The sequence below is a fragment of the Hyperolius riggenbachi genome, chromosome 1, assembly GCF_040937935.1.
Source record: "Hyperolius riggenbachi isolate aHypRig1 chromosome 1, aHypRig1.pri, whole genome shotgun sequence".
NCBI lineage: Eukaryota > Metazoa > Chordata > Amphibia > Anura > Hyperoliidae > Hyperolius > Hyperolius riggenbachi.
The window spans coordinates 146,064,926-146,091,717 of NC_090646.1; the positions used below are offsets into that span (position 1 = coordinate 146,064,926).

The 26,792-nt window shown below is 43.7% G+C and overlaps 1 protein-coding gene across 3 annotated transcripts in view; it reads left to right on the forward strand.

The window, feature by feature from the left end:
* PDLIM3 (PDZ and LIM domain 3) overlaps positions 1 to 26,792 on the forward strand; it is a 91,269-nt gene that overhangs the window by 48,349 nt on the left and 16,128 nt on the right. Inside the window, exons 2-6 of one of the 3 annotated variants that reach the window (XM_068278691.1) lie at positions 5,390 to 5,541; positions 6,349 to 6,433; positions 7,949 to 8,091; positions 17,369 to 17,416; positions 26,287 to 26,414. In XM_068278691.1, coding sequence (XP_068134792.1) covers positions 5,390 to 5,541; positions 6,349 to 6,433; positions 7,949 to 8,091; positions 17,369 to 17,416; positions 26,287 to 26,414 — 556 coding nt within the window. Of the gene's footprint in view, positions 1 to 5,389; positions 5,542 to 6,348; positions 6,434 to 7,948; positions 8,137 to 13,655; positions 13,724 to 17,152; positions 17,417 to 26,286; positions 26,415 to 26,792 lie in introns of all 3 variants that reach the window. The other 2 variants (XM_068278689.1, XM_068278690.1) reach the window with 2 other exon arrangements.

The window sequence follows — 26,792 nt, forward strand, 5'->3', positions numbered from 1 at the left end:
CACACCAAGCGTTTTTGATAGTGTTTTCAAAACCGCTGCCGCCTGTGAAAACGATTGGCTAGTGTATCTCAATGGGATGGTGCACACCAGCGGTTTTTAGCAAACCGCAAACATGGCTCCTGCAGCATTTTTGTGGTTTGCAGATGCATTTCTGCCTCAATGTAAAGTATAGGAAAGTGGAAAACCGTTCTAAACAACGCTAGATCAGAGTGGTTTTCCAGGTGTTTTTGTTACAGAAGCTGTTCAGTAACAGCTTTACTGTAACAATATATGACATCTGCTACACAAAAACGCTCCAAAAAATGCTAGGCATGCTTAGAAAACCTCTCTAAACATGCCTAGAATCACTCTGAAAATCTGCTTAAAAAACCTCTAGTGTTTTGCGGATTTGCTAGAGGTTTTTGGTGTGCACTGGCCCTTACAGATGCTGAAAAGCAAATAGAAGCAGGCACAACTGCGTTAGTGGGCTCAGGCCCGAAATTGATGACAAGCTGTGGGGAATAACAAATAGGGATGGATAGAAATGACCTATTCTCATTTTGTCATTGTTTTTAGGTTTTTCAAAAGTGCAATGGTGAGTTTTGTTTTTAACTTTTTTTGTGGAGCTTTTATGAAGTGGACATCTGTAGAAGGTACCTGACATGGATATGTGTTTATTTGGTGACTTCAGTACTACCTCCGTTAATCAGGAATAGTATTTGTAAAACTCTTGGAGCATCGGGAGCTTGATGCCAGGCTGACTTCACTTGCAGTTTTTGTTGCCTATTTGCTTATCACTAATTCTTGTTGTGAAGTCAACTTTAACCTCTCCTTAGGATACATTTCCACTATACCTAGGCGAATCCTCATACTGTAGAGAAAAATGCCTGCGGATTCAAAATATTTTTTATTTTATTTTCCCATCGCCATTTATAACTATTGACTTCTGCACGAGAAAACGCCTGCAGGGGGTGGTGAATTTCGCCTGTAATGGAAACTGGCCTATTGAAATACATGCTATGCGAATTTGCATGCAGATAATGTATGTGAATTTGCCGTAGTGGAAACGGGCCCTAAATACTAATGTTTTTCTAATGCCTAACCCTAACCTATGGCTTTATGTGCATCCCTTTCTGACTCTTAACCCTAGCCCCTAGTGGCGTAGTCTCCTATTCACCTTCACCTAGGTAAACTATAGCTTTACGGCATAAGTTTTGCCTCTATGACTTTGGGGAAAAAAGTGTGCCACTGTTTTAAGATGGAAACAAATATAAGAAAAAAGCTCAGTTTTCACCATCAGACCATTTTTTGAGTGTCTATCTTTTGAACTCCATTGATATTAGGGAGGATTCCCAACACTCACCTGACCAGTAGACCAGTAGGGAACCCTGGCGGTAGATTTAAAGATGTTTTTCCGGGGCTCCTTTTTAGAATTTCAGGGGAGGAAGGTCTTCAATCCACATTACAAGAAGTCCACTAAGGAGTACAATGATTAGGACATAATGGAAGACCAGGATTATAACATGGGACATCAACAGTTTATTTTTTTTATTTTTGAAAAATAATTACACCATAAGCCACTCCCTGGGAATTATCCCCACAGGTGTAGCGGTAGTTACCCTAACCTCTTCAGGGTACTAAGATGGGGATGAACTCCTTGTCTTTGACATGAAGAATGTTGCCTTCCAAAAAAGAAGGGAATTGTGCCTACCCTCTTGTGGAGCATCGCCATGTCAAGGACCATGTAGTGTGGCATTTTTCAGTCAGGAGACCCCAATAATTCTGGCAATACCCGCCTGCATATGGGCCAAGGGGTTAACAAAGTCTTGAAAGGGAAACCAAACTGTTTGTTTTAATATAAAAATGTTTTCACCAGTAGTCATCTCCATTATCATGCATCCGGCCACTGGATATGTTGGCGCCTTATAAATCAATAGTAATAATTTATATAGCAATTACATCTTCTGCATCTCTGTACAGAGTCCATCATCATGCCACAAGCTGTACCTTAGAGGAACTGACAAACTAATATTTACCATAGTTATACAGTAGTCTAATGTGCCTAACCTACTCTACAGTCAGATTTATTTATTTATTTTATTTTTTTGTGTGTGTGAACAATTAACTTATCAGTATGTTTTGGGATATCAGAGGAGAAACCAAAGGAGGCCCATGCAAACACAGGGGAGAGCAGGAAATTGTTAGAGTGGGTATGTATCACTCCATTAATAGGCCCTCTATTTTGTTTGGAAACAGATCTTATCAAAATGTCACCCTGTCAGTTTTGTGCTAGTATACAGCATTATTCATAGCTAATCATGAGGAGACAGCGGTAGTTAGTCTATTCTAGATAGTGTGACTTACGGTACATTAGCTTTAATCCCTACACTTAAAATGAGATCATCTTACTGTGAATGTTGCAGTTTTGCTTACTAAAAGCATTACAGAGGTGAAATAGATGAAACACTTTTCAGTAAGACAGATGTCTCCAACCAGATGCACCCTGTGAGTCACACTAAACATGACAAAACAGCACTCAGAGGCATTGCTAACACTAATATTACTGCTAAATAGCATAATTAGGTGATGTAAAGTAAATGCTGACAACAGTTGTCAGACAAGATATTGAGACCTTTGTAAGAGTCACAAGTAGCTCAGAGTCCACCAGGACAAGGTTGCCATGTATGCTGAGGTAGAAGTGTGAGGTAGCACAGCACATAGAGTCTGGGGAAATGCATCTGTGTATAATAGGATTGTGTGGACCCCATAGCTATTCACACATGGTAGCTTCACAAGGACAAAAAGAGCAAAGTGGTCCTGGCTAATCACTGCTCAGTATTCTTAAGTAGGGGTGATCAATGAGATGTAGATAATTTTGTGAACATTTTAAGTAAATGTTAAGGCCCATACTAGGGCGCGTGTACAGACTGTCGTTCGGGTGATAAGACTGGTCTTGAGCGATCCGCCCGGCGATATCACCCGAACGACAGTCTGTACATACGCCCGATGTGGCGTGCGGACGACTGAAAGACGGGACGTTCAAACGACCCGTCGTTCGCAAAAGTCCGACGTGTGTATGGGCCTTTATGCAGCTTGAGCTTGGGCCAGTAAAATTGACAGGAAGTTATTCTGATCGGTACAATTTCATGCTGCATATAATTTACATGAAATTAATTGCATTTCATTGATCATCTATATTCTTAATTATGTCACTAGTATAAATACTGGTCATGCCCACGGAAACTGAGGCCACCTGTTGCACAGGTGACATTTAATACTGAACTGATGAATCAAATATTAAAATAATGAATACGGTGACTATATTTTGTAGCAAAACTACCCATAAGTACCCATCTCAGTACCGACAACACACTGAACCCCCTACCAAGCCAGTTCTTACAGTTCTGTGTTGTCTTTGCATGAGCCTAAATATCTTCATCAATTTTTAGTCTAGCTAAGCAAATTTTGTCTAGCTTTTCAGTACATTGGGCTTTTTTTTGGTACTGTTTCAGCATATTTAGGCTGGAATTTTAATGTTTATGTTTTTATGAGAAAGTATACTAAAAAAAAAAAATAAAGATGTGTATTTTAAGTCTCTTTAACCAAAATATATAGATGTCTTAAATTGCAGCATAAAAAATCTTCAAAAATATATTATTCTTTAAATTTTAATCTTTAGGTCCTAAAATTTGTAGATGGTTATTTGTTACAGTAGATACAATGTGGGGATCATAAAAAAAAGTATGTACTATTTTGACTTTTAAAGTTCAACTTCTGAAGTGACAGTACAACTCCTGATGAAGCTCTCCTCTTTTTGATGAAACTTTCCTGTAATATATCAATAAAAATCTCACCAAAATAACACCACTTATTAAAGTAGACCTCCTAAAGTATCCATTCATGGTTGCATTAAATCAGGGCCAGCGCTATCATAAGGGCAATTGCCCAGGGCCCCCACATCCACAGGGGCTCCCCAAGTGTTCACCACCACACCACTTAATTATTGTCCACCCCATACCCTGGAACTCGAAGGAGGTGAGTGTGTGCTGCTTCTCCCCGCTGCTCTTTGTAACACTGGAGGTAGGTAGGTTATTAGGGAACACATCTGGCCAGTACACTGTGGGGGGGCATACGAGGGATGCATATCTAACTATAATGGGGAAGGGGGTAGGGGGAAGACTCTACATTGGAGAGAGAGGGCACAACTAACTTCAAGGGCCCTCTTTTATTTCTGCCTGACCTTTCTGATATGGGTACATCTGTATGCATTATTATGTTCCAGTCAGTTGATGCATGTGCGTGAGGTAATCAACTGAGCCTCATTAAGTACAAGTGGGTATTTCATTGTGTTTTAACCTGTGATGCCTAACCCTTCTATGGAAGCTGCGCTCACCCCTATTTTAGATTGATTCACCACAATAAATATTTTTGCATTTTTGTTAAACGAGTGTGTTTTACCATTCATAGTGCAATTTTTCTGATTATCTGTCGGTTGCACTCTTATTACTAGCAGTGGTCCTGCAGTACCGATATAATGTGAAAAATGTATGTGTGTAGTTGACATGTGATGAGATGGAATTATTTTTGTATCACATCTAACTACTATACGAAGGGGGAGAACATCTGGCTACTATACTTTGGGTAAGGCGGGGGAACATATCTGACAAAAAAACTGGGGGAGGGGGCATTAGGAGCACATATGACTACTATAATGGAGGAGTGGGCAGGGTGGCCCCCAGGTTACTTTTGCCCCAGGACACCATTGTAGCTAGAACCGGCCCTGCATTTACTAATTGATTTGTAAGGTTGTTCTGTGAAATATGAGGGATAGGAGTATTTATAAGAGACAATCACCTTTCACTTATTCTGAATTGGAGCCCAACTGTGAAATACGACCTCAAGAACAACAGTTTAATATGTACAAAAAAAATCTGTTATTTATTGTCCGGCAACAGATAATCTAGCACACTTCTGTATTCAGTGCTGGAAGGCTTAATACAGCAACTGAGCCATCATTTCAAATGTAAACTGAACCAATAAATGACAAATGAAATGTACACTTTGTGGATAATTTTATGTTGCATCAACAATACTTTACTTAAAGTTTTCTGGTTTCCTTTGGTCTACCTCACCATAAGCTGGTTGGTTATGATGTGGCAGCCTGCTCTCTATGGTCATAAATTCCAGACCTTGCAGCAGTGATATAATAGACAAATAAAAGGACGAGTGAGTTTCTTCTGTGTGCAGTACAATTACATTGTTTTCTATACACCAAGCTATTACTTATTTTCACCTAATCCTGCATTTCTTTCCCATACATTTCTCTACTTACAATATTTGAAGAAATATATTTAAAGGTTTTTTAGTGCATTTCACACCAATTATTATTATTATCTATTTTTTTTTTTAGATCACACCAGGAAGTAAGTCTTCTGTTGCTAACTTATGCCCTGGTGATGTGATCCTTGCCATCGATGGCTTCAGCACAGAGAACATGACGCATGCAGAGGCACAGGACAGAATTAAAGCTGCGGTAGACCAGCTCTGCCTGAAAATAGACAGGTAATTATTGTTATTCACAAAAAACAAACAAAATATTAGGTGTTTTCTTTAGTTGAACATTTCATCTAGTGCACAGCAATGAGTTGGGTTTGAATGCACAGAGAGGGAGATACTTACTGTGTTGTTTTATTAACATACAATTCAAAGAGGGAGGGAGAGAGGACCACTAAATACATCAAATACATTTGAAATAGTGGTTTCAGTTTTTTAAAGATTTTTTTTTTTAAAGAATGTATTTTTATGTATATATTTTGGCCTTCCAAGGGACATTTAAAGAGAATTTGTACTCTAAAATTCTTACAGTAAAAAGCATACCATTCTATTCATTATGTTCTCCTGGGCCCCTCTGTGCTGTTTCTGTCACTCTCTGCTGCAATCCTGGCTTGTAATTGCCAGTTTTATGCACTGTTTACAAACAAAAGACATCGCAAGTGATAGGCTGAGAGTATCTCAGTGTGTGAGTCATACAGAGTGTGCAGGGGGCCTGGAGAGGGTGTGTATAGCTTATATCCAATCACAAGCAGCACAGCACATTCCAGCCTGACTGCCTCAGCCCGACAGAGCCAACATCATATAACAGAGATAATACAGCCACTGTGCAACTACAAAAGGCTGCAGTTAGAGCACATTAGAACAGGTATAGGAACTTATAGGATAGAAGAAATAAGGATGAAATTTTTGTTACAGAGTCTCTTTAAGATTAATGTGATTGTGAGCCACAGTATATGAATTACGCAATATTTAAAGCAGATGTATAGTGTTTTTTTTTTATCAAAAACATGTATTTGACCACATCTTTTCCTGCAGAGCGGAAACTAGAATGTGGTCTCCACAAGTTTGTGAAGATGGGCAAGCAAACCCTTATAAAATTAACCTTGAAGCTCAGCCACAGGTAAATTACTGACCACAATCTGAGCTATTTTATTTGTGCTTGTTGGTTTGGTTTGGTTTGGTTTGTTTATGTTTTGCATTGCCTTCCCTTTTTCCTTATATATGCCATTGTGTTTTGAAGTCAAACAATTCCATGGTTTTCATTGAATAAAGCAAAAAAAAATATTCTATTATTTTGTTCCTAACATTCTAAAAAATTCTCTCTAAAGAAAATTCTTTTAGCATGAGGACTGATTTACTAACTAGATCATTTCTCTGAGCCTAAATTCACATCAGCTACTCAAGTTCTCATGTCACCTTTATAGGACTAATCTGACTGGGTTTAAGAAGGGAAAAGCCTAGATGAAAATGTTTGCTTTAGAAAATATACTGCAAAGTGTTTTGCCTCCACTGTTGGATTTGTATACAAATAAATTCTACTGTAAAAGGGAGGGAGAGAGGACCACTAAACACTGAAAAATAAACAAGGGAGGGATACACTATACACTAAAAATTGTACGAGGGAGGGAGGACCAATAAACACTAAAAACTGTACAAGGGGGAAGGACCACTAAACACTAAAAACTGTACAAGGAGGAAGGACCACTAAACACTGAAAACTGAACAAGGGAGGAAGGGAGGACCACTAAACACTGAAAACTCTATGATGGAGGACCACGAAACACTTAATACTGAACGAGGGAGGGAGGACCACTAAACACTGTAAACTGACCACTAAACACTGAAAAATAAACAAGGGAGGGATACACTATACACTAAAAATTGTACGAGGGAGGGAGGACCAATAAACACTAAAAACTGTACAAGGGGGAAGGACCACTAAACACTAAAAACTGTACAAGGAGGAAGGACCACTAAACACTGAAAACTGAACAAGGGAGGAAGGGAGGACCACTAAACACTGAAAACTCTATGATGGAGGACCACGAAACACTTAATACTGAACGAGGGAGGGAGGACCACTAAACACTGTAAACTGTACAATGGAGGGAGAACTTCTAAACACTGAAAACTGTACAAGGTAGGGAGGGTCACTAAATACTAGGGAACTGTATAGGGGAGTGAGGGAGAACCACTAAACACCATGGAACTGTATAGGGGAGGGGGGACTACTAAACACCAGGAAACTGTATAGTGGAGATAGGGAGGGAGGACCACTAGACACAAGGGAACTGTATAGGAGAGGGAGGAGGCATTACACATCAGGGAACTGTATAGGAGAAGGAGGAGGCATTACACACCAGGGAACTGTATAGGGGAGGAAGGAGGCATTAGACTCCAGGGAACTCTCTCCGTATTTGAGTTTGACTCCCCTGCTTTAAGGGGAATTAACTTTTCAGAATATTGCTGTTTCTCAAAGTCTCTTCTAATATATTTTCAAACTTCTAAATACAAGAATTAGCAGATATATGCATTACTTGCTATCAGTAGAGTGTGCAATATAATTAGTGTGGCTTGCTTGTGTGTTTAACCTGCATGATCTGCAGTTTAGTGTGTTTTATCTGAATGTATACAGGAGTTCAAACCTATTGGCACAGCCCATAACAGAAGAGCACAACCATTTGTAGCAGGAGCAAACATTGGTGACAAAAAGCAGGTAGTGAGTTCTTCCTATAATACCCCAATTGGGCTGTACTCATCGGGCAACATCAAGGATGCGTTCCATGGACAGATGAGGGGTCTTATACCTGACGCAGATCAAATGTAAGTACTCCTCATGCATGCCAGCCATTACTTTGTGTTGCACGGACAAATAAACCCTGCATCTGTAAACAATATGCACGGTACAGTTGGAATATATGCACTGATGTTGATGTCCAATATACTTTTGTCAGTTACCAGAATTAAGAAGGGATTTTGAACTAGGCAATGTTGAACATTTACTGAAATAAGAGAGGACTAAGAATAACAAGCATGTCAGTAGCCAACTTTGTTGGATGACCACAGACAAATATAACACAATGCATTTCACGCTCATCCAGCTCTATCTTAGGAGGCTTAACATCTATAGAGATATTACAGTATCCACCAACAGGACATAGAAACTGGACAGCCAGTGGGCAGGTAGTTAAAGTTTACCTGTAGGGAAAAAAAGTGCCCCAAAGAGGTACTCACCTTAAAGCTAATGGAAGCCTTAAAAAAAAAGCCAGATACCTACCTAGGGAAAGGAAAGGCTCTGGTTACTATAGAGCATTCCCTCTCCTTTCCCGGTGCCCATTCCAGTGCCTGCTCCCCCATAGCAGTATTTGATTAAATTAGTCAAATACTGCCCTCTCTCCGCCACCGAAAGGGAGGCTTTGGAAGTCTTCATGCGCCAGAGCGCGTGAGAGATTGCAGTATGGGTGGCCTGTCTTCGGGAGGACTCAGCTCCCGAAGAATTCCGATTTAAACGGGAGCCAGCCATGCACCCAGGGCATGGGGAGAGGGGAGGGAAGGTTCTATAGGACTCAGAGCCTTCCCTTTCCTTAGATAAGTATCTGGTTTCCTTTTTTAATAAAAGACTCCCATTAGCTTTAACAGAGGGAAGCCTTTGGTTGATCTAGATGCTTCCCCGGTACTTCTCCACTGGGGCGTTCCAGCACTGCATCCCCCGAAAGACAGTTGACAAGCCCTTAACAATGGCTTGCACATGGCATGGGCAGTTGGAAGGACCTTATTCCACCGAAGCTACTGCACATGTACAAGCCATCTGCACCTGCTCAGTAGCATGGACCTGATCAGGTTCTGCATTTTTTGCCGAAGCCAGGCGGGTATGTACTCCTGCGTAGGTGCAGTGTGGCCAGGCACCCACGAGCTCTGGGGGTCTCAGCACTGGAATGGCCTGGTGCAAGAAGACAGGGAAGCCCCTGGAGGATCCGAGGTAAGTATCGTACGTTTAAATTTGTAAACCTCACAGGTTTGCTTTAAAATACACTGATACCAATGGAAGCCTCTGACAGAAACAGAGAATCGTCAATTGAACATATCCATGGATTAATTGGAATTAAAACCCAAGGGGCAGCCTCCAGATGCATTTCCTCTAAAGTCTTATCCCTCCAGTTATAGGTTCCACTGTAGATGTGCTTGTTGCTAGTGTAGAATGAGTTAATGGTTAGCCTAACAATGAATTCATTCTACACTAGCAACAAGCACATCTACAGTTGGACCTACAGTGGCTTGCAAAAGTATTCGGCCCCCTTGAAGTTTTCCACATTTTGTCACATTACTGCCACAAACATGAATCAATTTTATTGGAATTCCACGTGAAAGACCAATACAAAGTGGTGTACATGTGAGAAGTGGGACGAAAATCATACATGTTTCCAAAAATGTTTTACAAATAAATAACTGCAAAGTGGGGTGTATATAATTATTCAGCCCCCTTTGGCCTGAGTACAGTGAGTTGCCCATAGACATTGCATGATGAGTGCTAATGACTAAATAGAGTGCACCTGTGTGTAATCTAATGTCAGTACAAATACAGCTGCTCTGTGAGGGCCTCAGAGGTTGTCAAAGAGAATATTGGGAGCAACAACACCGTGAAGTCCAAAGAACACACAAGACAGGTCTAAGACAGGTCAGGGATCAAGTTATTGAGAAATTTAAAGCAGGCTTAGGTTACAAAAAGATTTCCAAAGGCTTGAACATCCCACGGAGCACTGTTCAAGCGATCATTCAGAAATGGAAGGAGTATGGCACAACTGTAAACCTACCAAGACAAGGCCGTCCACCTAACCTCACAGGCCGAGCAAGGAAAGCGATGATCAGAAATTCAGTCAAGAGGCCCATAGTGACTCTGGACGAGCTGCAGAAGTCTACAGCTCAGGTGGGGGAATCTGTCCATAGGACAACTATTAGTCATGCACTGTGCAAAGTTGGCTTTTATGGAAGAGTGGCAAGAAGAAAGCCATTGTTAACAGAAAAGCATAAGAAGTCCTGTTTGCAGTTTGCCACAAGCCATGTAGGGGACACAGCAAACATGTGGAAGAAGGTGCTCTGGTCAGATGAGACCAAAATGGAACCTTTTGGCCAAAATGCAAAACGGTATGTGTGGCGTAAAACTAACACTGCACATCACTCTGAACACACGATCCCCACTGTCAAATATGGTGGTGGCAGCATCATGCTCTGGGGGTGCTTCTCTTCAGTAGGGACAGGAAAGCTGGTCAGAGTTGATGGGAAGATGGGTGGAGCCAAATACAGGGCATTCTTGGAAGAAAACTTCTTGGAGTCTGCAAAAGACTTGAGACTGGGGCGGAGGTTCACCTTCCAGCAGGACAATGACCCTAAACGTAAAGCCAGGGCAACAATGGAATGGTTTAAAAGAAAACATATCCATGTGTTAGAATGGCAAAGTCAAAGTCCAGATCTAAATCCAATCAAGAATCTGTGGCAAGATCTGAAAACTGCTGTTCACAAATGCTGTCCATCTAATCTCACTGAGCTGGAGCTGTTTTGCAAAGAAGAATGGGCAAGGATTTCAGTCTCTAGATGTGCAAAGCTGGTAGAGACATATCCTAAAACAGTGCTGTCCAACTTCGCGGGCATGGAGGGACGTTTTTTTTTCAGACCACATGGTGGAGGGTTGGCAGTCCGACACAATCTAACCAACCACTCCCCCCCCCCCCCCCCTCTTTCCCCCAGAAAAAAAAAAATCTAGCAGCAGATTTCACCACAAAATGCAAATGGAGTGATAGCAGATTCTCCCCTACAAAATGCACTCAGATTGGCTGCAGATTTACCCACAAAATGCACAAAGATTGGCTGCAGATTTACCCACAAAATACATTCAGATTGGCTGCAGATTTACCCACAAAATACATTCAGGTTGGCTGCAGATTTACCCACAAAATACACAAAGATTGACTGCAGATTTACCCACAAAATACACAAAGATTGGCTGCAGATTTACCCACAAAATACACAAAGATTGGCTGCAGATTTACCCACAAAATACATTCAGATTGGCTGCAGATTTACCCACAAAATACATTCAGATTGGCTGCAGATTTACCCACAAAATACACAAAGATTGCCTGCAGATTTACCCACAAAATACATTCAGATTGCCTGCAGATTTACCCACGAAATACATTCAGATTGGCTGCAGATTTACCCACACAATACATTCATATTGGCTGCAGATTTACCCACAAAATACATTCAGATTGGCTGCAGATGTACCCACAAAATACATTCAGATTGTCTGCAGATGTACCCACAAAATACACTCAGATTGGCTGCAGATGTACCCACAAAATACACTTAGATTGGCTGCAGAGCTACCCACAAAATACACTCAGATTGGCTGCAGAGTTACCCACAAAATACACTCAGATTGGCTGCAGATTTACCCACAAAATACATTCAGATTGGCCGCAGATGTGCCCACAAAATACAGTCAGATTGGCCGCAGATGTGCCCACAAAATGCAGTCAGATTGGCCGCAGATGTGCCCACAAAATGCATTCAGATTGGCCACAGATGTGCCCACAAAATGCACTCAGATTGCCTGTAGATTTACCCACAAAATGCACTCAGATTGGCTGCAGATTTACCCACAAAATACATTCAGATTGGCTGCAGATTTGCCCACAAAATGCAGTCAGATTGGCCGGAGATGTGCCCACAAAATGCAGTCAGATTGGCCGCAGATGTGCCCACAAAATGCACTCAGATTTGCCGCAGATGTGCCCACAAAATGCAGTCAGATTGGCTGCAGATTTACCCACAAAATTCACTCAGATTGGCCGCAGTTGTGCCCACAAAATGCAGTCAGATTGGCCGCAGTTGTGCCCACAAAATGCACTCAGATGTGCCCACAAAATGCACTGATTGGCCGCAGTTGTGCCCACAAAATGCACTCAGATTGGCCGCAGTTGTGCCCACAACATTCACTCAGAGTGGCCACAGATTTTCCCACAAAATTCACTCAGATGTGCCCACAAAATGCACTGATTGGCCGCAGTTGTGCCCACAAAATGCACTCAGATTGGCCGCAGAGCTAAAGTATTTACACCCCCGCCCCCCTCGTTGCCTCCCGTGCCCCATGCTGCGGCATATAAATGTGTACAGCCTCCCCCTCTTTGTCCCCGTGCTACCGCCTCTAATTCACCTCAGATCGGCAGCGGCAGGCAGGAGATCGGAGCCAGTCACGTTGGAACACCGGCGCATAGCAGCCGCGCGCTGAATTTGAATGGAGGACGTGACATCATCGGTCACGTCCAGCACTTAAAGTCCCCGTGCGGCTGCCATGCGCTGGTGTGGCTGGTTCCTATCTTCTGCTGCCGCCGATCTGAGGGGTGTTAGAGGCGGCAGCACGGGGGACAAAGAGGGGGGAGGCTGTAAATATTAATAGGCCGCAGCATAGGGGAAAGGGTTTAAAAAAAAAAGTTGCGCTGCCACAACATGGAGCAGGCGGCAGGGGGGCCGCAGCAGGAGGCCTGGCGGGCCGGATGCGGCCCGCGGGCCGCCAGTTGGACAGCACTGCCCTAAAAGACCGGCAGCTGTAATTGCAGCAAAAGGTAATTCTACAGAGTATTGATTTAGGGAGCTGAATAATTATGCACACCCCACTTTGCAGTTATTTATTTGTAAAAAATGTTTGGAATCATGTATGATTTTCGTTCCACTTCTCACGTGTACACCACTTTGTATTGGTCTTTCATATGGAATTCCAATAAAATAGATTCATGTTTGTGGCAGTAATGTGACAAAATGTGGAAAACTTCAAGGGGGCCGAATACTTTTGCAAGCCACTGTATAACTGGAGGGATACGACTTTAGAGTAAATGCATCTGAAGACTGCCCCTTAGATTGGCTTCCCTTCAATCCATGGATATGCTCAACACTTTCTGCCGGCTGCAATACTTTGTTTGGCGGGCCTGCCTGGCATCCATGCATGAGATGCTTAATTTTGAGGGGAGCTTTGCCGGTGTTATGGAGCTGTTTGGGCCACAAAAGTCTCCCCCACCCCACCTCCCATGGCTCCGCCCTTGTTGTGAGCACAGAGACTGCTTGGCCTAGACCTTGCCTCTGGGGCTTCCCACATGTCCATGGCTCATGATACATCTCTGTTTATGTTACAGTGACATGCATATCCTTTCTTATGGGTCTGGTCCAGGATCTCCTATTATTTTGCTACATGTTTAATCTCATGTCTGATTGTTCTTGAAGTCAGGAGTTGTTATATTGTGTGAGACAGCTCATGGTTGCTTCATAACAAACATTTTTTTATTCTACAGGATTTGGGCTACTTTGAACACAAGCATAATGTCAGGCCTAAGCCTTTCATTCTTCCAGGCAGAAGCAGGTTATAATGATTGTAGTTTCTTGTGTTGTGTGCATTGTAATCCGCATGACATACATAACACCTCCATGTGAAAATAAACATACATAGAATAATACAACATGATCCGGTGTATGTAATGGTGTATGTAACACCAGCACATAACACTATGGCCTATACATTACTTTCTAATACATAATATAATTACCTGGGGTACTCCTTTCAACATTCAGCGCCACCAAAACAAACTCCTTTATTCTTCAACATAACCAAACCACTCTCCCTCAGGAGTCTGAAACCTCAGTCCACCTCCAGCCACCAATCCTGGCTTGTAATATATTTATTGTAAAGGAGGGGCAAGTGTTACCATCCTCTCTCATTGATCAGCCAAGGTGATCAATGAAGGCAATAAGGAACGCATGACTAGAGAGAGTGAGCATCACTGCTCATTGAAGATTTTTTTCTCCTCTGATTTTTAGCCTTAATTAGCCTAAGGAAATGAATTTGGTGTATACTTTTCAGTTGAGCATTGTTCCCCAGTTGCCAGATTAATTTATCATAATACCTGTATGTCAGAAGGATAGTGTACTGCTAAGGATGTTGATGCAGGGTTTGAGCCTTTGACTACAGTTTGAATCCTGGCTCAAGCCAGTATGTAAAACAGTAAGGAATCTTTAAGCAAGAATCCTGGTTGCCTATAGAGCATGCCCTAAGTGGCTGCAGCCCTGAAGAGCTTTGAGTCCACCCCTAGAAAAGCGTGATATAAATGTTCTGTGTCTTGTCTTAGAAGTTGAGTGACATACTGTAACTACTGAATGTATGTGAAGGCCCTGTTATAACATACCAGCAAACTTTTTACTTTTGTATCACATATTTTTATTATTATTTTATTGTATTCCTTTAGGGCTAGTTCACAATGCGTCAGTGATATTGCAGAATAATTCTGCATGTCAACTCACTTCCCATACAATTATATGGGGCTGTTCTCAGTACTGCATTGCAACTGATCATGTTATTCTAACTCGCTGCATGCAGGCTTTGTACTACAGTCTATATCCAGTGTCCATTGCAGTTCACACACATTTTAACACATGTGTTATGCAATGCACCACTTATGCCTAATACACACGGTACGATTTTCCGTGGTGATAGATGGATCCGATACATAAAATGAAGGGACGGATATAGGGGGGTGCAGACGGGTCTCTTGCCCCAGGCGCAGTTTGTTGAATTCTTAAAAAGGTGGCAAAATTTGGATGGGGAATGGCAGTTTAGGCGCCAAAACCTAATCTTTAGGCGCCAAAACCTGACCTTTAGGCGCCAAAACTGGATGGGGAATGGCAGTTTAGGCGCCAAAACCTGACCTTTAGGCGTCAAAACTGGATGGGGAATGGCAGTTTAGGCACCAAAACCTGACCTTTAGGCGCCAAAACCTGACCTTGCCCCAGGCGCAACTTGCTCTAGAACCGTCCCTGAAAATGAATCGAAAAAGATAAAAAAAAAGCTTGCTTTAATACTATTTTTTGCCTGATTAAAGAGTATAGATTGGACTTTTATTCAACAAGAGTACAGATCTTTTTCACTTACATCTATAAGCCGCAGTGCATGCTTTATAAATGGCACTTTCTCTTCATGATAGAAAAACAATGATTACAGCAAATACATTTTGCACACACGTAGCCCAGTCAATATGGTTATGAAATAAGCTTCCTCAAGACTCCCTAATCTAAACTCAATTCAGAAATCAGAATTATTCATCAGATTGACTGGGTCATGCCCAGAATTGGTTTTGGCACATACATGGAACAACAAAAGTAAAATTTATTTTTAAAAGCAAGCATTCAAGACCACTTAGATCTCTTCTTCAGGCATGACTTTAGTTGCATAACATCATGCGTGAGGAAAAATTGTGTTCTAGAATGGTAGGACAGAGGAGTTTGGACAATTGTCTGTCCAATAAAGCTGCACTAACTTCTAAACAGAAGACAGACTGGTGTGCTTTTGTAGCCAGGTGGGATTCTTGCTATAGAACATGACATTGTTTTCAATTGGTTGAATTAGTCATTTACAGTAGGTAAGGGAAGCAAAGGGGAAGCTTATCTCAGTACATGCTTGTGCCTCTTGCATGGTATATACTCATGTAATGTGTGCATGCTTCTCTTCCATACTTCCTGTACCTGCATGTGTGCACTATCCATGCTTCTCTTCCATACTTCCTGTACCTGAATGTGAGCACTATCCATGCTTCTCTTCCATACTTCCTGTACCTGAATGTGAGCACTATCCCTGCTCCTCTTCCATACTTCCTGTACCTGCATGTAGGCACTATCCATGCTTCTCTTCCATACTTCCTGTACCTGTATGTGTGCACTATCCATGCTTCTCTTCCATACTTCCTGTAGCTGCATGTGTGCACTATCCATGCTCCTCTTCCATACTTCCTGTACCTGCATGTGTGCACAATCCATGCTTCTCTTCCATACTTCCTGTACCTGCATGTGTGCACTATCCCTGCTCCTCTTCCATACTTCCTGTACCTGCATGTAGGCACTATTCCTGCTCCTCTTCCATACTTCCTGTACCTGCATGTGTGCACTATCCCTGCTCCTCTTCCATACTTCCTGTACCTGCATGTAGGCACTATTCCTGCTCCTCTTCCATACTTCCTGTACCTGCATGTGTGCACTATCCATGCTTCTCTACCATACTTCCTGTACCTGCATGTGTGCGCTATCCCTGCTTCTCTTCCATACTTCCTGTACCTGCATGTGTGCACTATCCATGCTCCTCTTCCATACTTCCTGTACCTGCATGTGTGCACAATCCATGCTCCTCTTCCATACTTCCTGTACCTGTATGTATGTAGGCACTATCCCTGCTTCTCTTCCATATTTCCTGTACCTGCATGTGTGCGCTATCCATGCTTCTTTTCCATACTTCCTGTACCTGCATGTGTGCACTATCCATGCTTCTCTTCCATACTTCCTGTGCCTGCATGTGTGCACTATCCATGCTTCTCTTCCATACGTTCTGTACCTGTGTGTGTGCACTACTCCTGCTCCTCTTCCATACTTCCTGTACCTGCATGTGTGCACTATCCATGCTTCTCTTCCATACTTCCTGTACCTGCATGTGTGCACTATCCATGCTTCTCTTCCATACTTCCTGTACCTGCATGTGTGCACTATCCATGCTTCTCTTCCATACTTCCTGTACCTGCATGTGTACGCTATTCCTGCTTCTCTTCCATACTTCCTGTACCTGCATGTGTGCACTATCCATGCTTCTCTTCCATACTTCCTGTACCTGCATGTGTGCACTATCCATACTTCTCTTCCATACTTCCTGTACCTGCATGTGTGCACTGTGAGCATGCGTAGACTCGCGGAATAAAGCATGTCTTCATTCCTTTTCACTGATCACCCTCCTTCTCTCACTGGTTATGTGTCACAGCGGTAGCAGCACTCCTTCTGGCTTTGACCCTGGCAGTGGGCGCAGCACTCCTTCCACAGTGAGCACTGTCAGCACTATAGATCCCACTGAGCTGAAAGCTGCCTCTAGAATTGCACCTAACATTCCCTTGGAGATGGAGCTCCCTGGTGTCAAGATTGTACATGCGCAGTTTAATACACCAATGCAGCTGTATTCTGATGATAATGTTATGGAGAGCCTACAGGGGCAGGTTTCTACCATCCTAGGAGAGAGACCACAAATGAGGTAAACATATTAACATATTCATCGCCAAATTTTGTGTAAACTGATATTTCCTGTGTTTATTAGGACAGCCTTATGCTGGGATCACACTGAGGCATTCCATACTCAGTAAAAAGAGTTTCACCGCACGTTACCATAGCAACACACGTTAGCCCGGTAAAACTGCGGCACTAAAGGGATAACGTGCAGTGCTCCCCCCGCGTTATAATGGTAAAATTGCCCTGCACACAGCAACTTTGTTTTCAAAGTTTTTATTGAGGTTTTTCCATTTTTAAACAAAAATCGAATAGTACATAAAGGATATAAACAACATAGAAAGGACAATGGGAATAGTTTATACAGATATCCAAAACATATAAACCTAACTTGGTAGGAAGGGAGCAGGTATGATAAGCAGTAGTATAGTAAAGTAACCATTAGAACAACTTAAAATAGGGTTACTACCGTGAGAATAGCTCCTGTGAGTCCTCAGAGGACTAGGTCCAGCTATCTGGGGCTTGCTGATGGAAAATTGAGGTATAGGATAGGGAGGGCCCGATTAAGGTCGAGCTTTATGATTACATTCCCGAACGCCTGTCGTCCAGCGATAGACAGGCGGAGCAGGAAAGATTATGACCATAGGCGTCAGCGGAGGGTAATTGAAGTTGAGAAGAAAGAGAGAGAAGAAAGGAAAAAAGAACTGAAAAAGAGAGAGGGAAGAGAAGAGAACAAGAGTAGGGGTCCACCTTACAGCCTCGTAATAAAAGACATCTCCAGACTTGGATGTTCCAGACGGATCCAAGGGTCCCAAATCTTTTCGAACTTCCTTTGGGTGTCCCTGAGGATGCTGGTGAGCTTTTCATTTACCATAACTGAGTTAATTCTAGATTTTACTTCGTTGATGGCTACCAAAGTTTTCTTCCAGTTCCGTGCTATAGTCATGGTAGCTGCTTAGAGGACAATGGAAGCCAATTTCTTTTGCGCAGTAGTTACTGCGCACAGCAATTTTACCGCAATGTTGTGCATCAGGCCCCTGGTCTGGTACGGCAAAGCAGCCTTGCGTTATGCCGATGGATTACACCACACCGCACTGTAAACTCAATAATATGAGTGTACCATCCTACCGAATAAGATACAAGTCTCCCTGCGTACACTGTCTCTGTGTCGCTGGGTCCCTGCGCAGCACGGACCCAGACAGCCGTTGGGACTTGAGGACGGGGCCAATGGGCCGGGTGGGCAGCAGGTGCGCGCACACGAGCGGCCGATGCGTGCTGTCAAAAAACAGACCTAGAGCCCGTTTTTAAATGGGCTTGGGTCTACTAGTTACTATATAATTGCATTGTATTAAATAGTTATTTGGGTTGAAAAAAGACATACGTTCATCGAGTTCAACCAGAAAATAAAGTACAACACCAGCCTTCTCCCTCACATATCCCTGTTGATCCAGAGGAAGGCGAAAACCTTTACAAGGCATGGTCCAATTAGCCCCAAAAGGGAAAAAAAGCCTTCTCGACTCCAGATTGCAATCAGATAAAATCCATGGATCAACACCACTGGGCATTACCTAGTAATTATAGCCATGGATGTCTTTTCAACGGCCCCTTTAAATGCAGATATAGAATTTGCCATAACTACTTCCTGTGGCAATGCATTCCACATCTTCGTCACTCTTACTGTTAAGAACCCTTTCAGTGGCGCACGGAGGGGGTTGTTCTGAGTGTCTAGAACACCCCTCTGCACCGGGACCGGAAGTGGGGCTGCCGCATGGCCCGGCCGGCTGGGGAGAGAAGACAGAAGAAAATGATGGAGGCGCCAGCCGCGCTAATAAGGGATGCGGGAGCCGGCTTTATTCCTCGCTCCCTCCCTCCCTCCCTCCCTCTGAATGGGGGCATTCAGAGGGAGGGAGGGAGCGAGGAATAAAGCCGGTTCCCGCATCCCTTATTAGCGCGGCTGGCGCCTCCATCATTTTATTCTGTCTTCTCCCCCGGGCAATCTTCTCCCCACACAGGGGGCGGGCACCTTCCTTCACCTATCTTATACTGGGGGGCATATACCTATCTAATCTATCCTGGGGGGCATATACCTATCTAACCTATACTGGGGGGCATATACCTATCTAATCTATACTGGGGGGCATATACCTATCTAACCTATACTGGGGGGCATATACCTATCTAATCTATACTGGGGGGCATATACCTATCTAACCTATACTGGGGGGCATATACCTATCTAACCTATACTGGGGGACATATACCTATCTAATCTATACTGGGGGGCATATACCTATGTAACCTATACTGGGGGGCATATACCTATGTAACCTATACTGGGGGGCATATACCTATGTAACCTATACTGGGGGGCATATACCTATCTAACCTATACTGGGGGGCATATACCTATCTAACCTATACTGGGGGGCATATACCTATCTAACCTATACTGGGGGGCATATACCTATCTAACCTATACTGGGGGGCATATACCTATCTAATCTATACTGGGGGGCATATACCTATCTAACCTATACTGGGGGGCATATACCTATCTAACCTATACTGGGGGGCATATACCTATCTAACCTATACTGGGGGGCATATACCTATCTAACCTATACTGGGGGGCATATACCTATCTAACCTATACTGGGGGGCATATACCTATCTAATCTATACTGGGGGGCATATACCTATCTAACCTATACTGGGGGGCATATACCTATCTAACCTATACTGGGGGGCATATACCTATCTAACCTATACTGGGGGGCATATACCTATCTAACCTATACTGGGGGGCATATACCTATCTAACCTATACTGGGGGGCATATACCTATCTAATCTATACTGGGGGGCATATACCTATCTAACCTATACTGGGGGGCATATACCTATCTAATCTATACTGGGGGGCATATACCTATCTAATCTATACTGGGGGGCATATACCTATCTAACCTATACTGGGGGCAACTATATGGGCTACCTATACTGGGGGGGACCTATAGCTGGCTACCTATACTGCGGGCACCTATACCTGTCTCCACGTTGGGGGCGCATTTTACGCCCTCACCCTGGGTGCAATTTAGCCTAGAAACTGCTAGTATTTGGCTCCACCCACACCATATTTTGGCCACGCCCACACGCCACTTTCAGGAACCCCCCCCTTGGAAATCCTGGATTTGCCCCTGCCTTTCCTAAATAAATGTCTAAAACGTTTTTCCTCCATGCGCAGATCATGTGCTCTAGTCCTTTGTGAAAGCCTAGGGACAAAAAGCTCATCTGCCAAGCTTTGCCCTCTGAGGTATTTATACATGTTAAATAGATTCCCTCTAAAGGTGTGTACACACACACTACTACAGAGAACGACGGGTCCGTCAGACCCTCCCGCTGGGCGGGCGTTCTCCCGACAGTAGTGCGTGTGTACAGTCTGTCAGACAGACTGATAAAGCTGTTTCTGAACGATCCGTTAAGCGGTAGGGTCTGACGGACCCGTCGTTCTCTACAGTAGTGCGCAGGGCTGCTCAAATCCGGAACTGGGAGACATCTGGATAGTTCTATCCGGATATCTCCCAGTAAACCTGTGCGGGGTAGGCGGGGGGTTAATCTTACCTGTCTGACGTCTTCTTCAGTCTGTCCCTCGGCGCCTCCCACGATGCGGTCCAAGGGGCGGTCACGTGATTACAAACACTTCCTCCTTCCGGGTCGAAGGAGGAAGTGTTTGTAATCACATGATGCGCGTGGAGCGCATCGTGGGAGGCGCCGAGGGACGGACGAAGAAGACGTCATACAGGTAAGATTGTACACCCCCCGCCCACCACGCACAGGTTTACTGGGAGATATCCGGATAGCAACTATCCGGGTATCTCCCGGTTCCGGATTTGAGCAGCCCTGGCAGTGCATGTGTACGCACCTTAAAGCCTCATCTATACGGTACAATTTTCCATCAGATAGAGACGTCTATTAGATAGATCTAATAAGAAATTGCATCATGTGTAGGCGTCCAAATTGTTTCAGATCAATTTTGCGATAGATTTTGCTTTGATAAGTACCCAAAATCTATTGCAAAATCTAACACAATCTGATTAGACCGGTTGGAAATTATCTAATAGATCCGTCTAATAGATCCAATCTGATGGAAAATTGTACCATGTAAATGAGGCTCAACCTGCTGGGCGGTATGGACGAGCCCCTGCTGGGCCGATTCTCTTCAAATAAAAAGGAGCACACGCAGCCGTCACTTTGCCAGCCGCGTGTGCTACCTGATCGCCGCCGCAGCGCGGCGATGCGCCGCGTGCAGCGCGGCGATGCGCCGCGTGCAGCGGCAAAAGAGGGTCTCCCCAGCCGCCCGAGCCCAGCGCAGCCGGACCAAACAGTTCCAGCCAGCACTAAGGGCTGGATCGGAGGCGGCTGACGTCCATGACGTCACTCCGCACATCGCCATGGCGATGAGGAAAGCAAAACAAGAAGGGCCGCTCATTACGGCCCTTCTTGTTACTTCTGATCGCCGGAGGCGATCAGAAGTACGCATTAGGAGCGCCCTCTAGTGGGCTTTCATGCAGCCAACTTTCAGTTGGCTGCATGCAATAGTTTTTTTTTAAATTAAAAAAAACCCATCCGGTCACCAGCCTGGCGATCTTAATAGAACGCCAGGCTGGTTAAGGCGTCTTTTCTCCAGACTGACTAAACCCAGTTTATCTAACCTTTCTTGGTAAGTGAGACCTTCCATCCCTCGTATCAATTTTGTTGCTCGTCTCTGCACCTGCTCTAAAACTGCAATATCTTTCCTGTAATGTGGTGCCCAGAACTGAATTCCTTATTTCAGATGTGATCTTACTAAAGAGTTAAACAGGAGCAATATTATGCTAGCATCTCAAGTTTTTATTTCCCTTTTAATGCGTCCCAAAATTTTATTAGCTTTAGCTGCAGCGGCTTGGCATTGAGTACGATTATTTAACTGTTTGTCAACGAGTACTCCAATCGGCTTACGGAGGTTGGGAGGGAAGGGACACAGGCGGGGAGCTGCGCTATAGAGGAGGCGGGGGAGCGTGGTGACTGACAGCCTTAGGTAAACAGCCGGCTAGCGACAATCTGCATGTCGCTAGCCTGGCGGGGGTTTTTATGGGGGACAGCAGAGCCTGGGGGGGGGGAGCCTGGAGATAGTCTGTAAGGACACAGAGGCTGCTCATTGTATACAGCACTTGCCTCTGTGTCCTAATAGGATTTTTCTCTTTAAGTCTTTCTGCAGAAAGCAGGATTTATACCTGTAGAAGCATCATTTGGAACAAAAAAGTAAATATGAGCACTTTCGGATTACGCTCAGGTGGTATACTTGGGACTGAGCCCGTGAATGGTCTCTTAGGCTACGTTCACAGTGGTATGTTGCATTGCGGCGTAATGCCCGCTCTGTAACTCGGCTTTCCACACTGCAATGCACTTACCTATGGATCGTTCACAGTGCAGTCAGTGTGGTGCAGTCTAAGGGCTTGCAGCATCCCAACCCACTGTATGAAGTGTATTACTACAACACATGCGCATTAACAGTGACTGTGAAGCATACTTAGCCTTGACTGTATGGTTCACTGTATGTGACGCAAACCACGGATAACATTTACCATGACTTTCACATTGTGTTGCGTTCCTGCTTGTACAGGGAATGCAACGCAATGGCCACTGTGAACGTACACTAAGTCATGACTCACATGACTCGGTTACTGTATTGTAGATTTCTTTACTACAGAAGCAAACTGACCAGCACATTGAAGATGAACCAAAATTAGATGGCCTGGGGGTTGAAAAGTTTAAATCTGGCTTTAGTGCTGGGCAAAGCTGGCACATTATGGTACTTTTGTACTAGCTGCTTACCCCAGTGGTCATCTCATATGTTTGGTTTTGGTGATACATGGCCTGCAGTGCCGCACTGGGAGAGGGCATGATCTGGGCTGCCAGGGTTATGGGCTTTCCTTGGAAGTCCAGGACCTGACAAAGTCATAATTTGTGCAGGCTTTCAATACGGACAAAAAGGGTATTTAGGGGGATCTTTTATTTATTTTTTATCATCCTCAGACATCTGTTAGTGCAGGTTGTGAGTGGCCCTAATCTGGCCTAAGATGGTCTTATCTTATTACCCTAAACTGAGCATGATCATCAGTGATAAGTAAGCAAATTCTCCTAGTATTCTAATTGGCTTCATTCAGGAGGTGGAAGTTGAGGCTTTCGTATCACCAAACAATATAGTGGCTGGTTTAAGGGAACTCGAGATGAGACATATGGAGGCTGCCATTTTTTTCCCCTTTTGATTAATACCAGTTGCCTGGCAGTCCTCCTGATCCTGTGTCGCTAATACTTTTTGCAATAGAGCCTGAACAAGCAGGAACTCTGACTCAGGTTTTACTGGATTAGCCATATGCTTGTTCCAGGGTTTTTACTTACACTACATGTCAGAAGATCAAAAGGACTGCCAGGCAACTGGCATTGTTTACAAGGAAATACATATGGCAACCTCCAATTCACTCTCACCTCGGGTTCCCTTTAACTGGATAAGTAGCTGTTGATTTGCTAGTTCCGGCTTCTGCCTCCTGTGCGGGATTCATTTGAATATTAGTCAAATGATTTGCTCATGGCTGAGGCTAGGTGCACACATAGCAGAAACGCTAGCGTCACGTAAAATGCAGCAATGTTAGTCTATGAGACGCAGAAGAAGCTGTATTGCATTGCAATTTTACAGTATGCGTTTTGCAAACGCTGGTAGTGTTGCATAATATGCAGGCTGGCTGCCAAAACGCACATAATGAAAGTCTATGATAACGCATATGCATAGCGTTTTGCATGCTTTTTTAAATACGTTTTTTTATTAAAAAATAAAGATCTCTGATGTGTTTCCGCTTCCTGTTGTCTTCCTTGAGATTTGCATAAATTTATATAAAAAAACGCATTTTACATTAGCGAACGGCAAATGCATCAAAACGCATAAAAAACTGCGTAAACAATGCACCAAAAACACAAAAGAAAAACACCAACGCACCATCCTAAAACGCTACTTTTTCACACTATGTCATATGTGAACCCAGCCTGATGGTCATCCTTCAAGAGAACCTGAGGTGGGTTTTAATAATCCTATTAGCACACAGAGGCTGGGTCTGCATATAATACCCAGCCTCTGTTGCTATACCGTCTCCCCCAGGCCCCCCCTGCACTCTGCTGATCCCATAAATCACACAGCCGTGCTAGCGACATCGCTAGCCGGCTGTTTACATTTGCACTGCCATTCAGCGCCGCTCCCCTGCCTCCTCTATGTCACCGCTCCCCGCCTGCGTCTCTTCCCTCCCCGCTGATTGGAGGGAAGGGATGCAGGCGGGGAGCAGCTACATAGAGGAGGCGGGGGAGGGGCGAGAGTGACAGTGCAAATGTAAACAGCCGGCTAGCGACACGCTGCGTGTCGCTAGCACAGCTGTGTGATTTGTGGGGGACAGCAGAGCGCAGGGGGAGCATGGGGGAGACAGTATAGCAACAGAGGCTGGGCATTATATGCAGACCCAGCCTCTGTGTGCTAATAGGATTATTAAAACCCACCTCAGGTTCTCTTTCAGTACCCTCTACAATAGTCTGGTTCATATGGAGAAAGGTGATTCCACTGGAGGAGAAATGCAACTGCAGCTTTACTGTGTCCACTTGAAACATCAAATCTGGTGTATAGGAGTTTAGACCAAAAATGTTTCTGTACTGGCTGTTTAAAAAGGTAACGGTATAACTACAGTATTTTTCACTGACTATTTCTTCTAGCAGATCATCCTCTGATAAAACTAATGTAAAATATACTGTATACGGTAACCGTCAGACTTGAAGTAGCATTAGATGTTTAGCCAGGATGCCAACTGCACCATATATATATATAAGTTAAAGGACAACTGAAAGGACGGGGATATGGTGGCTGCCATATTTATTTCCTTTTAAGAAATACTAGTTGCCTGGCTGTCCTGCTGATCCTCTGCCTCTAATACATTTAGCCATAGACCCTGAACAAGCATGCAGCAGATCAGGCGTTTCTGACATTATTGTCATATCTAACAAGATTAGCTGCATGCTCAGACACTATTGCAGCCAAATAGATAAGCAGGTCTACCAAGCAACTGGTATTGTTTAAAAGGAAAAAATATGGCAGCCTCCATATCCCTCTCCCTTCAGTTGTCCTTTAGGTTAGGTGCACAAGCGTTGTGGAAAATGCTCCGTTTTTGTCATTAATGGAAGTCTATGGGCCGCAGGAAAAAACGCAGATCAAAAACGCATATGCGTTTTCAAAAACACTGGTTTTGTTGCATAATCTTCAAAAACGCACATAATGAAAGTCAATGGAAACGCAATGGTATGCGTTTTTCATGTGTGTTTCTATGCATTTTTGTAAAAAAAAATGTTTGTGATGTATTTCCACCGCCTGTTGGCATAAAACGCAATTTAAAAACAAATGAAAAATGCATATGCGTCTTTTTAATGCAAACCGCAAAGGCATTAAAACACACGCAAAACGCTTGAAAAATGCAAGGGAAAAACGCTAGTGCAAACGCACCAAAAAAACAGGTAAAAATGCACACCACATAAAAAGAAATATAACATAAAATGCAGCATTTCATGTCATGTCATGTTATGTGTGCACCTACCCTCAAAGATTAGGAATTATGATGAACTAAACAGCCAAGTATGAAAGTACAGTAGTTGAGTCCCATCAAAAATGATTTTCCTGTAAACAGCCTAATAATAGCTCAGAATGTTTGTTCTCTCTAGAAATAGTACGGTTTGCCTATAAGTTGTACTATGTATGTATGATGATACAGCACTTCTGCAAATGATGTGGTTGGAAACAAATACTGATCCTTGTACTTTTTTTTGGGTTTAGTGATCCGATCCCTTCTGTGCCTCAGTCAGATGTGTATCGGCTCCTTCATGAGGACACAGAACGGGAGAGCAAACCCAGGCAGTCCGGATCCTTCAAGGTGCTGCAAGATATGGTGGATGATGAAGATGGTTAGCATTTAATATTTCTATACTACTAACATACTTTTATTTAGCTGAAAACCATAAGGGTCGGTCCACACTAGACCCGGTTGCAGAACGCAATCCGCTGTCTGGGCTCCCGTTTTCAGAAACAGGAACGCAAATGGACCTGTGCTGCCCTTTTTCAGCATACGTTTTTGATCCGTTTGCATTTTTTTCTAAAAACCTATGGCTGAGGGGGTAGCAGCCAGGACAGGGAGCTGTGAGCACAGTTGCAGGGAGGGGGGTCTCCCCCCCCCCTCGCTCCCCCCCCCCCCCTCGCTCCCCCTCCAGCTAACTATGCGCAGCAAAAGTAAAATAAGCGAGCGAGTGGGGAAGCACCTTACTTCCTCTGCTCGCCGTGACTTC